The sequence below is a fragment of the Theobroma cacao genome, chromosome 8 (assembly GCF_053813885.1).
Source record: "Theobroma cacao isolate CCN51 chromosome 8, ASM5381388v1, whole genome shotgun sequence".
NCBI classification, from domain to species: Eukaryota; Viridiplantae; Streptophyta; class Magnoliopsida; order Malvales; family Malvaceae; genus Theobroma; species Theobroma cacao.
In genome coordinates this window covers 6,749,816-6,761,589 of record NC_142646.1, presented here as the reverse complement: position 1 = coordinate 6,761,589, position 11,774 = coordinate 6,749,816, and the positions used below count along the sequence as shown (strand labels likewise).

The window sequence follows — 11,774 nt, the reverse complement described above, 5'->3', positions numbered from 1 at the left end:
TATCTCCTGGATGGTACAAAAAAGACAGTTATTTTGTCACTGTATCTGACTTACTTCACCAGACAGAATGACAGTTAAAGGAAAGGTAAACCTGCAAATCTCCCCTGGCCAAAGGTAACATAAATATTTAAAAAAAAAAATCAACCAAGTTACTAACAAAAAAGGGAACACGACAACCAAGGAACGTTTTTTACTAGTACTACTCCTTCACTAATAAAGGAGAAAAAAATTAAATTAAAAGAAGAAACGAAAAAGAAAGGAAAAGACCCAGACTTTCTCTCTCCCTGCTGTGTCTCTATTTATCACTCTCTCTTTCTCTGAACTCTGTCTGATACCTCTGTTTCTGTGTGTTTACATTGGGTAGCGTTCATTTGGGTTTCTTTCTCATACACTGAATTTTAAGGTAATACTAGTGCTACTCTCGTTTTTTTTATTCCTTGGGTTTTCTTTTTTAAAAAAAAAAAATTGCATTTCTTTTTTAAAAAATTTATTGACAGTTAAGAAGACACATGGTTTTCTTTGCCCTAGATTCTGTTAAAATCCTTATAGGGAGCTGATCTCCGTACACTTTCTCAATTTTCTTTCTTCTCATCACATTTCCATTGAATAGGAGTATAATACTCTCGTTCATCTTCTGTTATTCTACATTTATTTGTATTCAAGATCTGATTTTCTTTTTCACTCAATGTTCATTCTGGGATTTGGGTTTTTTATTTGGATACTTGGAAAACAGAAAGGCAAAAGCTTTTTACTTCGTTTTGAAGTGTGAATTTGCCTTGGAGCATTACTACATTTTCTGGGTTTTAACTGTTTTGGGGCAAAACCGGGTTTAATGTTGAAGAGTTAAAAAAGAGGTGATGCTGCTTCATGCGCTGCGAAGAAGGTGGGTTTGGGGTTACTAACAAGGAGAGGGAGTTCTTCGGCATTTGCATCTTCAGCAAAGGTAACTTCTTTTTCTTTGTAAAGGTATCACTTTGACAGCTAAATTTTGCTTCGTCCGGAAGATATGGAATTGGATTATATTTGGTTTATGTATCAGCTGTATAGTTTTCATATCTGGGAATTGCCTAAAATTATCCCTTTTTTATAATAAAGAAAATTTTTATTTTCTTTTCCTTATTGATATTGTAATCGTAGGGTTTTGGAGTGCATAAATGAAATTGAACATTTTGTATACTACAATAGAATGAGCTTACTGAAGAAGGCAAATTGGAGAATAAGTTGGAATCAACATTTTGTGTTCTATATATCAATCTTTTGCTGGCTTTCATCTACCGATCCAGTGTTCATTTGGTTGAATATTTGTTTGCCTGATTCTGCAGGAGACCGAGGAGCAAGCTAAAGTGGCTTTTGTTGGTAATGTCAAAGTCTCCCTCCCCTGAACCACGAGATTGTGGACCCTCATCTTCTTCTAAGCCTAGGTGAGTTAATGTGGGTAGTGAGTTTAGTAGAATATTTGAATGAAAACAATAAATAAGTATAACAAGCAAATTACAGAAATATTCTCTATAGTCTTAATCAACTGAAACATCAGGTAGTCAGTTTCTCAATTATTCTGGCAATTCTAAGTGTTTTGGGTTCTATGTTTGTTCTGATTCTGTTAATGCTAATTATTGACAAATGAATCTGCTGTTTAAATCCAGGGAATCATATGGAACCACTGGAGTGGGCGATCCCGATGATACAGTGGCTACAGTTGCTCGTTTTATTGAGCAACTGCACGCCAACATGTCTTCACCAAGTGAGAAAGAAATTATCACAGCTCGTGTGTTGGGTATTGCCAGAGCAAGAAAGGAGGCCAGAACACTTATTGGTTCTCATGGCCAGGCAATGCCATTGTTTATATCCATTCTCAGGAGTGGCACCCTTGTAGCGAAACTCAATGTTGCTGCAACTCTGACTGCATTATGCAAAGATGAGGACTTACGGCTGAAGGTGCTTCTAGGTGGATGCATTCCGCCATTACTCTCGCTTTTGAAGTCTGAATCAACTGAGGCCAGGAAAGCAGCAGCAGAGGCAATATTTGAAGTTTCCTCTGGTGGTCTTTCAGATGATCATGTTGGTATGAAAATATTTGTTACAGAAGATGTAGTGCCAACTTTATGGGAAAAACTCAGTCCAAAGAACAAGCAGGACAAAGTGGTAGAAGGGTTTGTTACCGGAGCTTTGAGGAACCTTTGTGGTGAGAAGGATGGCTACTGGAGAGCAACACTTAAGGCTGGAGGAGTAGATATCATTGTGGGTCTTCTCTCTTCTGATAATGCTGCTGCTCAATCCAATGCAGCTTCCCTCTTGGCCCGATTGATGTTGGCATTCAGTGATAGCATCCCAAAAGTTATAGATTCTGGAGCTGTCAAAGCCTTGCTTCAGCTTGTAGGTCAGAATAATGATACTTCAGTTCGTTCCAGTGCTGCAGATGCTTTGGAAGCTCTTTCTTCAAAGTCAAGTGCAGCAAAGAAGGCAGTTGTGGATGCAAATGGTGTTCCTAGTCTCATTGGGGCTGTTGTTGCTCCTTCTAAAGAGTGCATGCAAGGAGAGCATGCCCAAGCTCTGCAGGGCCATGCGACATGCGCTTTAGCAAATATTTGTGGAGGGATGTCTGATTTGATACTGTATCTTGGGGAACTATCACAATCTTCTCGCTTAGCTGCACCAGTTGCTGATATAGTCGGGGCACTTGCTTATGCTCTAATGGTGTTTGAGCAGATTTCTAGTCTTGATGAGGAACCGTTTGATGTACCACAGATAGAGGATGTATTAGTAATGTTGCTCAAGCCTCGTGATAATAAGCTAGTCCAAGATCGTGTCCTTGAGGCCATGGCAAGCTTGTATGGTAACACCTACCTCTCAGGATGGCTCAATCATGCAGAAGCAAAAAGGGTGCTTATTGGACTCATAACAATGGCTGCTGCTGATGTCCGGGAGCATCTAATACTTTCTTTAACAAGCTTATGCTGTGACAAAGTTGGTGTTTGGGAAGCTATTGGCAATCGAGAAGGTATTCAGTTACTCATATCACTGTTGGGCTTATCCAGTGAACAGCACCAAGAGTATGCGGTACACTTGCTGGCCATCTTGACTGATCAGGTTGATGACAGCAAGTGGGCCATTACTGCTGCTGGTGGGATTCCTCCATTGGTGCAGTTACTGGAGATGGGATCCCAGAAGGCAAGGGAGGATGCAGCACATATTTTATGGAATTTATGCTGTCACAGTGAAGACATTCGTGCCTGTGTTGAAAGTGCAGGTGCAGTACCAGCATTCTTATGGCTTTTAAGAAGTGGTGGACCAAAAGGGCAAGAAGCTTCAGCCAAGGCTCTTACAAAGCTTGTCCGAACAGCTGATTCTGCCACTATTAATCACTTATTAGCTTTGCTTCTGGGAGATACTCCAAGCTCAAAGGCCCATATAATTAGAGTTTTGGGCCATGTGCTCATAATGGCACCACATGAGGATCTTGTGCATAAGGGATCTGCAGCTAACAAAGGACTGAAATCTCTTGTCCAGGTTCTAAACTCCTCTAATGAAGAAACTCAAGAGTATGCAGCTTCTGTCCTAGCTGATCTATTTAGCACAAGACAAGATATATGTGATAGTCTTGCAACTGATGAAATTGTGCATCCTTGCATGAAGCTTTTGACTAGCAAGACTCAAGTTGTTGCAACACAATCAGCTCGAGCATTGGGTGCTCTGTCTCGCCCAACCAAGTCCAAAACTGCTAGTAAGATGGCTTACATTGCAGCAGCAGATGTCAAGCCTCTAATTAAATTAGCAAAAACATCTCTTGTTGGTGCTGCTGAAACTGCTGTTGCTGCTTTGGCCAATCTTCTCTCTGATTCCCATATTGCTGCAGAAGCACTGGCTGAAGATGTTGTTTCCGCTTTGACAAGAGTGCTGGGGGATGGAACTTCAGAAGGTAAGAAGAATGCATCAAGGGCTCTTCATCAATTACTCAAGCATTTTCCAGTTGGTGACGTACTCATTGGAAATTCTCAGTGTCGTTTTGCTGTTCTTGCACTTGTTGATTCCTTAAATGCAATGGATATGGACACCACTGATGCTGCAGATGCTTTAGAAGTAGTTGCACTCTTGTCTAGAACAAAAAAGGGTGTGAATTTAACTTATCCACCATGGTCTGCGCTTGCTGAGGCTCCATCAAGTTTAGAGCCTCTTGTGCGTTGCCTTGCTGAGGGGCCTCCTCCACTGCAAGATAAGTCCATAGAAATTTTGTCTAGGCTTTGTGGGGAACAACCAGTTGTTCTCAGTGATTTGTTGGTTGCAAGATCAAGATCTATTGGTTCACTAGCCAAGAGAACAATAAATTCTGCCAGTTTGGAAGTCAGAGTTGGAGGGGCCGCACTTCTTACATGTACTGCAAAAGAACGTAAACAGCAGTCATTGGATGCCCTTGATCAGTCTGGGTACTTAAAACCTCTAATAGAAGCTTTAGTGGATATGGCAAAGAGGAATTTAAGATGTACCTCTTTAGAAATTGAGGTCCGAGCCCCAAGGGATTTTGATAGAAATGCATTCCAGGAAGGCGAGGAGTTTGATGTTCCAGATTCTGCAACTATATTGGGTGGAACTGTTGCTTTGTGGTTACTGTCAATACTGTCTTCCTGTCTTTCAAAAAACAAAATTACCGTAATGGAAGCTGGTGGACTTGAGGTTCTTTCTGACAAGCTTGCAAGTTATGCTTCCAATCCTCAGGTATGTCTCTCTCTCTCTCTCTCTTTAGTGAATGGTGGAACAACCTCCACTTTTGCCCCACTGTATTACTTTCTCTTTAGGGCGTGCTTGGTTGGGAGGAATGGCTATGTCATTCCTTCTCTATTCTCGTTCTTAAGATAAAGTTGCATTTGGTTCAATGGAATGGCTATTTCGAAGAATAGCCGTTCCAAGAGAAGCTTGAATAGCCATTACCAAGGCCCCCTTGGTAATAGCTATTCCAAATTGTTGGAAATAAAAAAAAAAAGTTGATTAGATAAATATATCTTTTTACAATTTAAAAAATTACCTTATAAAAAAAATACTAAACCTATTTTTTTCTCTCTCTTCCTCACTCCTTGTCTCCTGAAGTGCAGAAGACAAAATTTTTTACTTCATTTAAAAAAAAAAAGTGAAAATATTTAGATATTATTTAATATATTAATATTATTTAACTATAATAAATATTATAAAGAATATTATTTAACATTATTATTTGAATATAATAAATGTAACAAAGAATATTATTTAGTATTATTTAAATTTAATGAAGTATTTTGTCTTATAATATTAAATATAATTTAATTATAATAAAAGGTTTAATTATCTTCTAATACCAAATATTATTAAATTATAGTAAAAATATGTTTGTATTTTGGTGAAAATATTATTTAATTATAGTAAAAGTTATTTTGATTTTATTACTTAGAATATTTTTATCTTTTAACAAAATAAATATTTTAATTTTAATAAGGAGTTTTTTTTCTCATCATAATATTTTTGTTTTTTAATTAAAAAATCTTTAAATTTTAATAAAAGATATTTTTGTTATTTACTCATTATTCTTTAACTATTCTTAAAATTATTTCTGCCAACCAAACAATGGAATAAGTAATAATAGCAATCTCTGTCCTATTTTATTCCCATGAACCAATCTACATAATAGTTATTTTTTCTCTATTTTATTCCCTTAGAATGGCTATTCTATTCCCATTCTATTCCTTTCAGTGAACCAAGCATGCCCTTAGTGAATGGTGGAACAACCTCCATTTTTGCCCCACTGTGTTACTTTACACTTTCTCTCTCTGTATCTATTCATGACAAAAGCAGAACCTACCTCTCTGCAGAAGATGCTGAACAACCTCTTGTTTGGCTCTTTTACATTTTTTGCTATAGTATGAGCACTATTTCACCTTTGGGAGCTATTTTCATGATTGATTTTAGAAAATGACTTCCAGGATAAACATATAGGCGCTTTAGCATAACTGTGAGATATTGGTCTTTGATAATTTAGATATTATTTGGTCAATTATTAGAGGAACAGTGTGAAATATGTTAAATCTAGGTTAGTCTCCCTTTTCAATTTTCCAGTCATGCTCCTTAATGTTATTCGGGCATATAACTACTCCCAGAGTGTGCAAAGAATCTGCAAGCTTAAATATTTGCACTACCTTTAAATAGGTTTCTGGTTGTATTCTACCCTTGTTGTATGCAGTAAAGATTTCTTTAAGAGCAGCTTATCGAATTGTTGCTTTATGTCTTATATACAAGGATGAGGCATATTTGCGCTAGTGAAACATGCCACAACTGTAGATGCATAGAACTAAACTGGCAAAGGTATCTTCTGGACGTTAATTACAGAGAATGAGAAAAAGTGAGGAAGAATATAATGTTGATTTGATTGTGGAGTAGAAGTGGGAACATGTGTTTTGAACAGATAAAATATAATATTAATTTATGTATATTCTTGCAATCGCTGTTTAATTTTGTTTTTGTTGATATGATATACTATCGTGCATATTCGTACGTAAGATTGCTTGCTGAAGATTTTGTTAGCCAAGCTGAGTGCTGCATTTATCTACAGGCAGAATTTGAGGATACGGAAGGTATATGGATTAGCGCCCTGCTTCTGGCTATTTTGTTCCAAGATGCAAATCTTGTTCTGTCTCCTGCAACCATGCGCATAATACCTTCACTTGCTCTTCTGCTGAGATCTGAAGAAGTCATTGACAGATATTTTGCTGCTCAGGCAATGGCTAGTCTAGTTTGTAATGGAAGTAAGGGTATAAATCTTGTCATTGCAAATTCAGGTGCTGTTGCTGGGTTGATAACATTGATTGGCTATATGGAATCAGATATGCCCAATTTAGTTGCTTTGTCTGAAGAATTTTCTTTGGTACAAAATCCTGGTCAAGTTGTTCTAGAACATCTTTTTGAAATTGAAGATGTGAGAGTTGGCTCTACTGCACGGAAATCGATTCCTCTTTTAGTGGATCTCTTGAGACCAATACCAGATAGGCCTGGAGCCCCTCCAATTGCTGTTCAACTCTTAACCCGCATTGCTGAGGGAAGTGATACCAATAAATTAATCATGGGTGAAGCTGGAGCTCTTGATGCTTTAACAAAGTATCTGTCTTTGAGCCCTCAAGACTCAACAGAGGCTGATATATGTGAATTACTCAGAATATTATTTGGCAATCAGGATCTTATTCGATATGAAGCATCACTTAGCTCCTTGAATCAACTTATAGCGGTGCTGCGCCTGGGTTCAAAAAATGCTAGATTCAGCTCTGCAAGGGCTCTCCATCAACTTTTTGATGCTGAAAATGTTAGAGATTCTGAATTAGCAAGGCAGGCTGTACAACCATTGGTTGACATGCTTTGTGCTGCATCAGAGAGTGAGCAAGAGGCTGCTCTTGTTGCCTTGATCAAATTAACTTCAGGAAATACTTCAAAAGCAGCTATAATGACTGATGTGGAAGGAAACCCACTTGAGAGTCTACATAAAATCTTATCTTCTTCTTCATCTTTGGAATTGAAAAGAAATGCTGCACAACTTTGTTTTGCACTCTTTGGAAATACTAAATTTAGAGCAAACCCTATAGCCTCTGAATGCATACAGCCCCTTATTTCTCTTATGCAGTCTGATACTAGTACAGCTGTGGAGTCTGGAGTTTGTGCTTTTGAAAGATTGTTAGATGATGAGCAGCAGGTGGAGCTTGCAGCAGCATATGACATCGTTGATCTCCTCATTGGCTTGATTTCTGAGAGAAATCATGAGCTTATTGAGGCCAGCGTATGTGCACTCATAAAGTTGGGGAAAGACCGCACACCATGCAAATTAGACATGGTCAAGGCTGGTGTTATTGATAATTGTCTTGAGGTACTCCCTGTTGTGTCCAGTTCATTATGCTCCTCAATTGCAGAATTGTTCCGCATTTTAACAAATAGTAATGCTATTGCTAGAAGTTCAGATGCCGCAAAAATAGTAGAGCCTCTTTTCATGGTTTTACTTCGTCCAGATTTTAGCTTATGGGGACAGCACAGTGCCTTGCAAGCACTTGTAAATATCTTGGAGAAGCCACAAAGCCTTGCAACTCTGAAATTGACTCCCAGTCAAGTCATTGAGCCTCTGATTTCATTTCTGGAATCACCTTCTCAAGCTATCCAGCAGCTTGGAACAGAATTATTGACTCATCTACTTGCACAGGAACATTTTCAGCAAGATATCATGACGAAAAATGCAGTGGTGCCACTGGTGCAGCTTGCTGGAATTGGAATATTGAATCTGCAGCAAACAGCAATTAAAGCTTTGGAAAAGATCTCTGCAAGTTGGCCGAAGGCTGTTGCTGATGCTGGAGGTATTTTTGAGCTTGCAAAGGTCATCATTCAAGATAATCCTCAGCCTCCTCATGTGCTTTGGGAATCAGCTGCTTTGGTTCTCTGCAATGTTCTGCATTTCAATGCTGAGTACTATTTTAAAGTCCCTTTAATAGTTCTGGTCAAAATGCTGCACTCCACACTAGAAAGCACTATTACTGTGGCTCTTAATGCCTTAATTGTCCATGAAAGGAGTGACGCTTCAAGTGTTGAACAGATGACTGAAGCTGGAGCTATAGATGCGTTGTTGGATCTACTAAGATCTCATCAGTGTGAAGAAGCTTCTGGAAGATTGCTTGAAGCTTTATTTAACAATGTAAGAGTACGGGAGATGAAGGTTTCTAAGTATGCCATTGCACCCTTAGCACAGTATTTGTTAGACCCACAGACAAGATCAGAGTCTGGCAGGCTTCTTGCAGCTTTAGCTCTTGGAGACCTCTCCCAGCATGAAGGACATGCTAGAGCCAGTGATTCTGTTTCTGCATGTCGTGCACTTGTAAGCTTGCTGGAGGATCAGCCAACAGAAGACATGAAAATGGTTGCAATTTGTGCATTGCAGAACTTTGTAATGCGGAGTAGAACTAATAGGCGAGCTGTTGCTGAAGCAGGTGGCATATTAGTAATTCAGGAACTTCTACTTTCTCTCAATGCGGAAGTTGCTGCGCAGGCAGCACTGCTGATCAAATTCTTATTTTCTAATCACACACTTCAAGAATATGTATCAAATGAGCTCATCAGGTCATTGACAGGTGATATAAAACTGCAAAAGTTTGATTCGCTCTTTTTTACAATTTGTTGGTTTCAGTTCAGAGCATGTAGATGCAATGCTAAATTGTTTCTTTTGTTAATTGAAAAATTAATGTTAGTGAGAGAAAGAAAAAGGAGGAACATTCTACATATTTGCTTGAAACTTAGCTCGATTCATTTGTCTGAAGTTCATGTTCACTTGATATGACTTCCATTTTACACTACAAGAACGTCTAGCCAACAAACAGCACCTAGCTTAGGCTTTTCACTTTTCTCTTAGTTTCCTGTCTCACTTTCTTTTGGTTCTCGCTCAACATTGCATTTTAATATTGAAATGTGTAATCACTTGGTTGTGCAGCTGCACTAGAGAGAGAATTGTGGTCCACTGCAACTATTAATGAAGAAGTGTTGAGAACATTAAATGTGATATTAGCCAACTTCCCTAAGCTCCATATATCTGAAGCAGCTACCTTGTGCATTCCCCATCTCATAGGAGCACTAAAGTCTGGGAGTGAGGGTGCGCAAGAATCTGTATTGGATACCCTGTGCTTGTTAAAACATTCTTGGTCAACCATGCCAATAGATATTGCAAAATCTCAGTCCATGATTGCTGCTGAAGCAATTCCTATTTTGCAAATGCTGATGAAAACCTGTCCTCCAAGTTTCCATGAGAGGGCAGACAGTCTATTGCACTGCTTACCAGGATGTTTGACTGTTACCATCAAGCGTGGTAACAACCTAAAGCAAGCTATGGGAGCCACAAATGCATTTTGCAGATTGACAATAGGCAATGGTCCTCCCCGGCAAACCAAGGTAACAGTTCTATTCAAAGGTCATTGGAAAAGAAACTATTTGTATCCTACCTGTAGATTGGTCTTAAGCCATATGAAATGTTACTTGCTCTTTATTCTTGGAAGATCTCCATATCTTAGCCTTTTTCTTTTCTGGTTTATTTATGGTGATGCATTTTGCATTGATTGCCATTTGCCAGGGTATAGAAAATGGAGGTTTTAGAATATTATCATTTCTTTTTTTATTTGATGGCTCCTGAATTTGCCACTTCATAAGGCATTTATGGCATGCATGACTTCATTGCCTTGTTGCGATTTTCGAGTTCCTCTTTGTTAAAAAAATTTGAAGTCTGCAGGTATAGATTTATCAAGAAACTCAGGGCTTAGCATTTCATTTATTCATCAAAAGCTTTTTCTAAATTATTTATTCAGATAAAGAATTTATTAATAAGTCGAGAATTTCATTCTTTTTTCAAAACTTTCTGGTCTGCACCATGATTCTATATCAGACACTTCTTATGTGATTGAAAAATAGAAGGTTTATATTTGTATCCTTGCTGATTATCTATCATTTGATTACTACCAATGTCCGCACTATAACACAAGTGATTGTGTACCATGATTAGGTTGTGAGCCACAGTACTTCTCCAGAGTGGAAAGAAGGCTTTACATGGGCTTTTGATGTGCCCCCAAAGGGACAAAAACTCCATATAATTTGCAAAAGCAAAAATACTTTTGGGAAGGTAATAACATTTCCAATTTTATGCTGAATATATGGTCTAGTTGTTGCAATACTCAATGCAGTGCTACTTGTTGCTTAAATGAGCAAGTTTTCTTTTTGTAGTGGGAAAAGTGCGAATAGTTATAGTAGTTCATATCTCTTTCTCACAAATGGTATTACTTTCTGATTTCTGATCGAGATGTTGGCTTTTTCAGACAACTCTGGGAAGAATGACTATTCAAATTGACAAAGTTGTGTCAGAGGGAGTATACAGTGGTTTATTCAGCCTTAATCATGATAGCAACAAAGATGGGTCTTCAAGAACACTTGAGATCGAGATTATCTGGTCGAACAGGATATCAAACGATGATAGCATGTAAAGGGTAAAAGATTATATCTCTACAAGCAACCACAATGAAATTTACAGAAGACAGATAATAATATTATCAGGTACAGGAGGAGTTTCGGTGTGCTTGTGTAAGTATTATATAAATATATATCTGTTGAAGGTCCAGTTTTGATAGTAAATGCTTAAGATGTAAAGTATAAAATGTTTATTGATGTGAGGAGATGAAAAAGAGAATCAGAGAGGGAATCGGGGGCGTATAAAAGCTGTTTAGAAGTTTCTTGTACAGTTGAGTCTTTAGGGACCAGCCAGAGGAAAATGGCATTGCAAAGATATGATGAAATAGGGCTTTTTGGCACGAAGTGCTGCCTTGTTAAATGGTGCGGAATGGCTGTATTTGTGCTCATATTTGTGTTATCTGGCTGCCTAGACTCTTGAAATTCCAACAATCCACTTCTTTGGGCGCCTATTCATAGACCTAAAGACGATAATCTCTTGCTTTTCAAAATTATCTTGCCTTTATTTGTCTCATATCTGTCTAATCCTTTGAATTATTACACATTTGAAGTAAGAAATGAGAAAATTTCATTCTATAAGCACTAAGCCTTGTATTTGTTTACGATCCCAATTCCTAATTTCCTAATGCATGTGAAATTGAGGGAATAAGCCTTACCAAAAGTCAGCCTGGTTGACCAGATGCATTATTAGTAAGCCTAAAATGTAAAACCTAAGGTACAACTAATGACACTTTGCCCTGCCAAAAGTCATTAACAATTCAACTTAATATGCATCCTTCAATCAT

The 11,774-nt window shown here is 38.0% G+C and overlaps 1 protein-coding gene across 2 annotated transcripts; it reads left to right on the top strand.

Annotated features, from left to right (window-relative positions):
* The first annotated feature begins 253 nt into the window (after nucleotides 1-253).
* Nucleotides 254-11,480, top strand: LOC18592372 (CELLULOSE SYNTHASE INTERACTIVE 3). 2 transcript variants are annotated; one of them, XM_007019068.3, is made up of 8 exons: nucleotides 254-403; nucleotides 734-943; nucleotides 1,323-1,421; nucleotides 1,644-4,710; nucleotides 6,572-9,116; nucleotides 9,473-9,927; nucleotides 10,532-10,648; nucleotides 10,842-11,480. In XM_007019068.3, exons 3-8 carry the CDS (start codon nucleotides 1,360-1,362, stop codon nucleotides 11,004-11,006), a joined length of 6,411 nt encoding a protein of 2,136 aa, XP_007019130.3. In that variant the 5' UTR covers nucleotides 254-403; nucleotides 734-943; nucleotides 1,323-1,359; the 3' UTR covers nucleotides 11,007-11,480. The 2 variants fall into 2 exon arrangements, with proteins under 2 accessions (XP_007019130.3, XP_088665127.1); XM_088809001.1 differs by having other exon boundaries at nucleotides 254-943.
* The last annotated feature ends 294 nt before the right edge of the window (nucleotides 11,481-11,774 follow it).

Excerpts from the sequence above, each read along its gene's own strand:
- LOC18592372 (XM_007019068.3), top strand. The coding sequence starts at position 1,360 with ATGTCAAAGTCTCCCTCCCCTGAACCACGAGATTGTGGACCCTCATCT. Across the intron at positions 9,117-9,472 it reads GCTCATCAGGTCATTGACAG|CTGCACTAGAGAGAGAATTG; the intron begins GTGATATAAAAC and ends TTGGTTGTGCAG. Across the intron at positions 9,928-10,531 it reads GTCCTCCCCGGCAAACCAAG|GTTGTGAGCCACAGTACTTC; the intron begins GTAACAGTTCTA and ends TACCATGATTAG.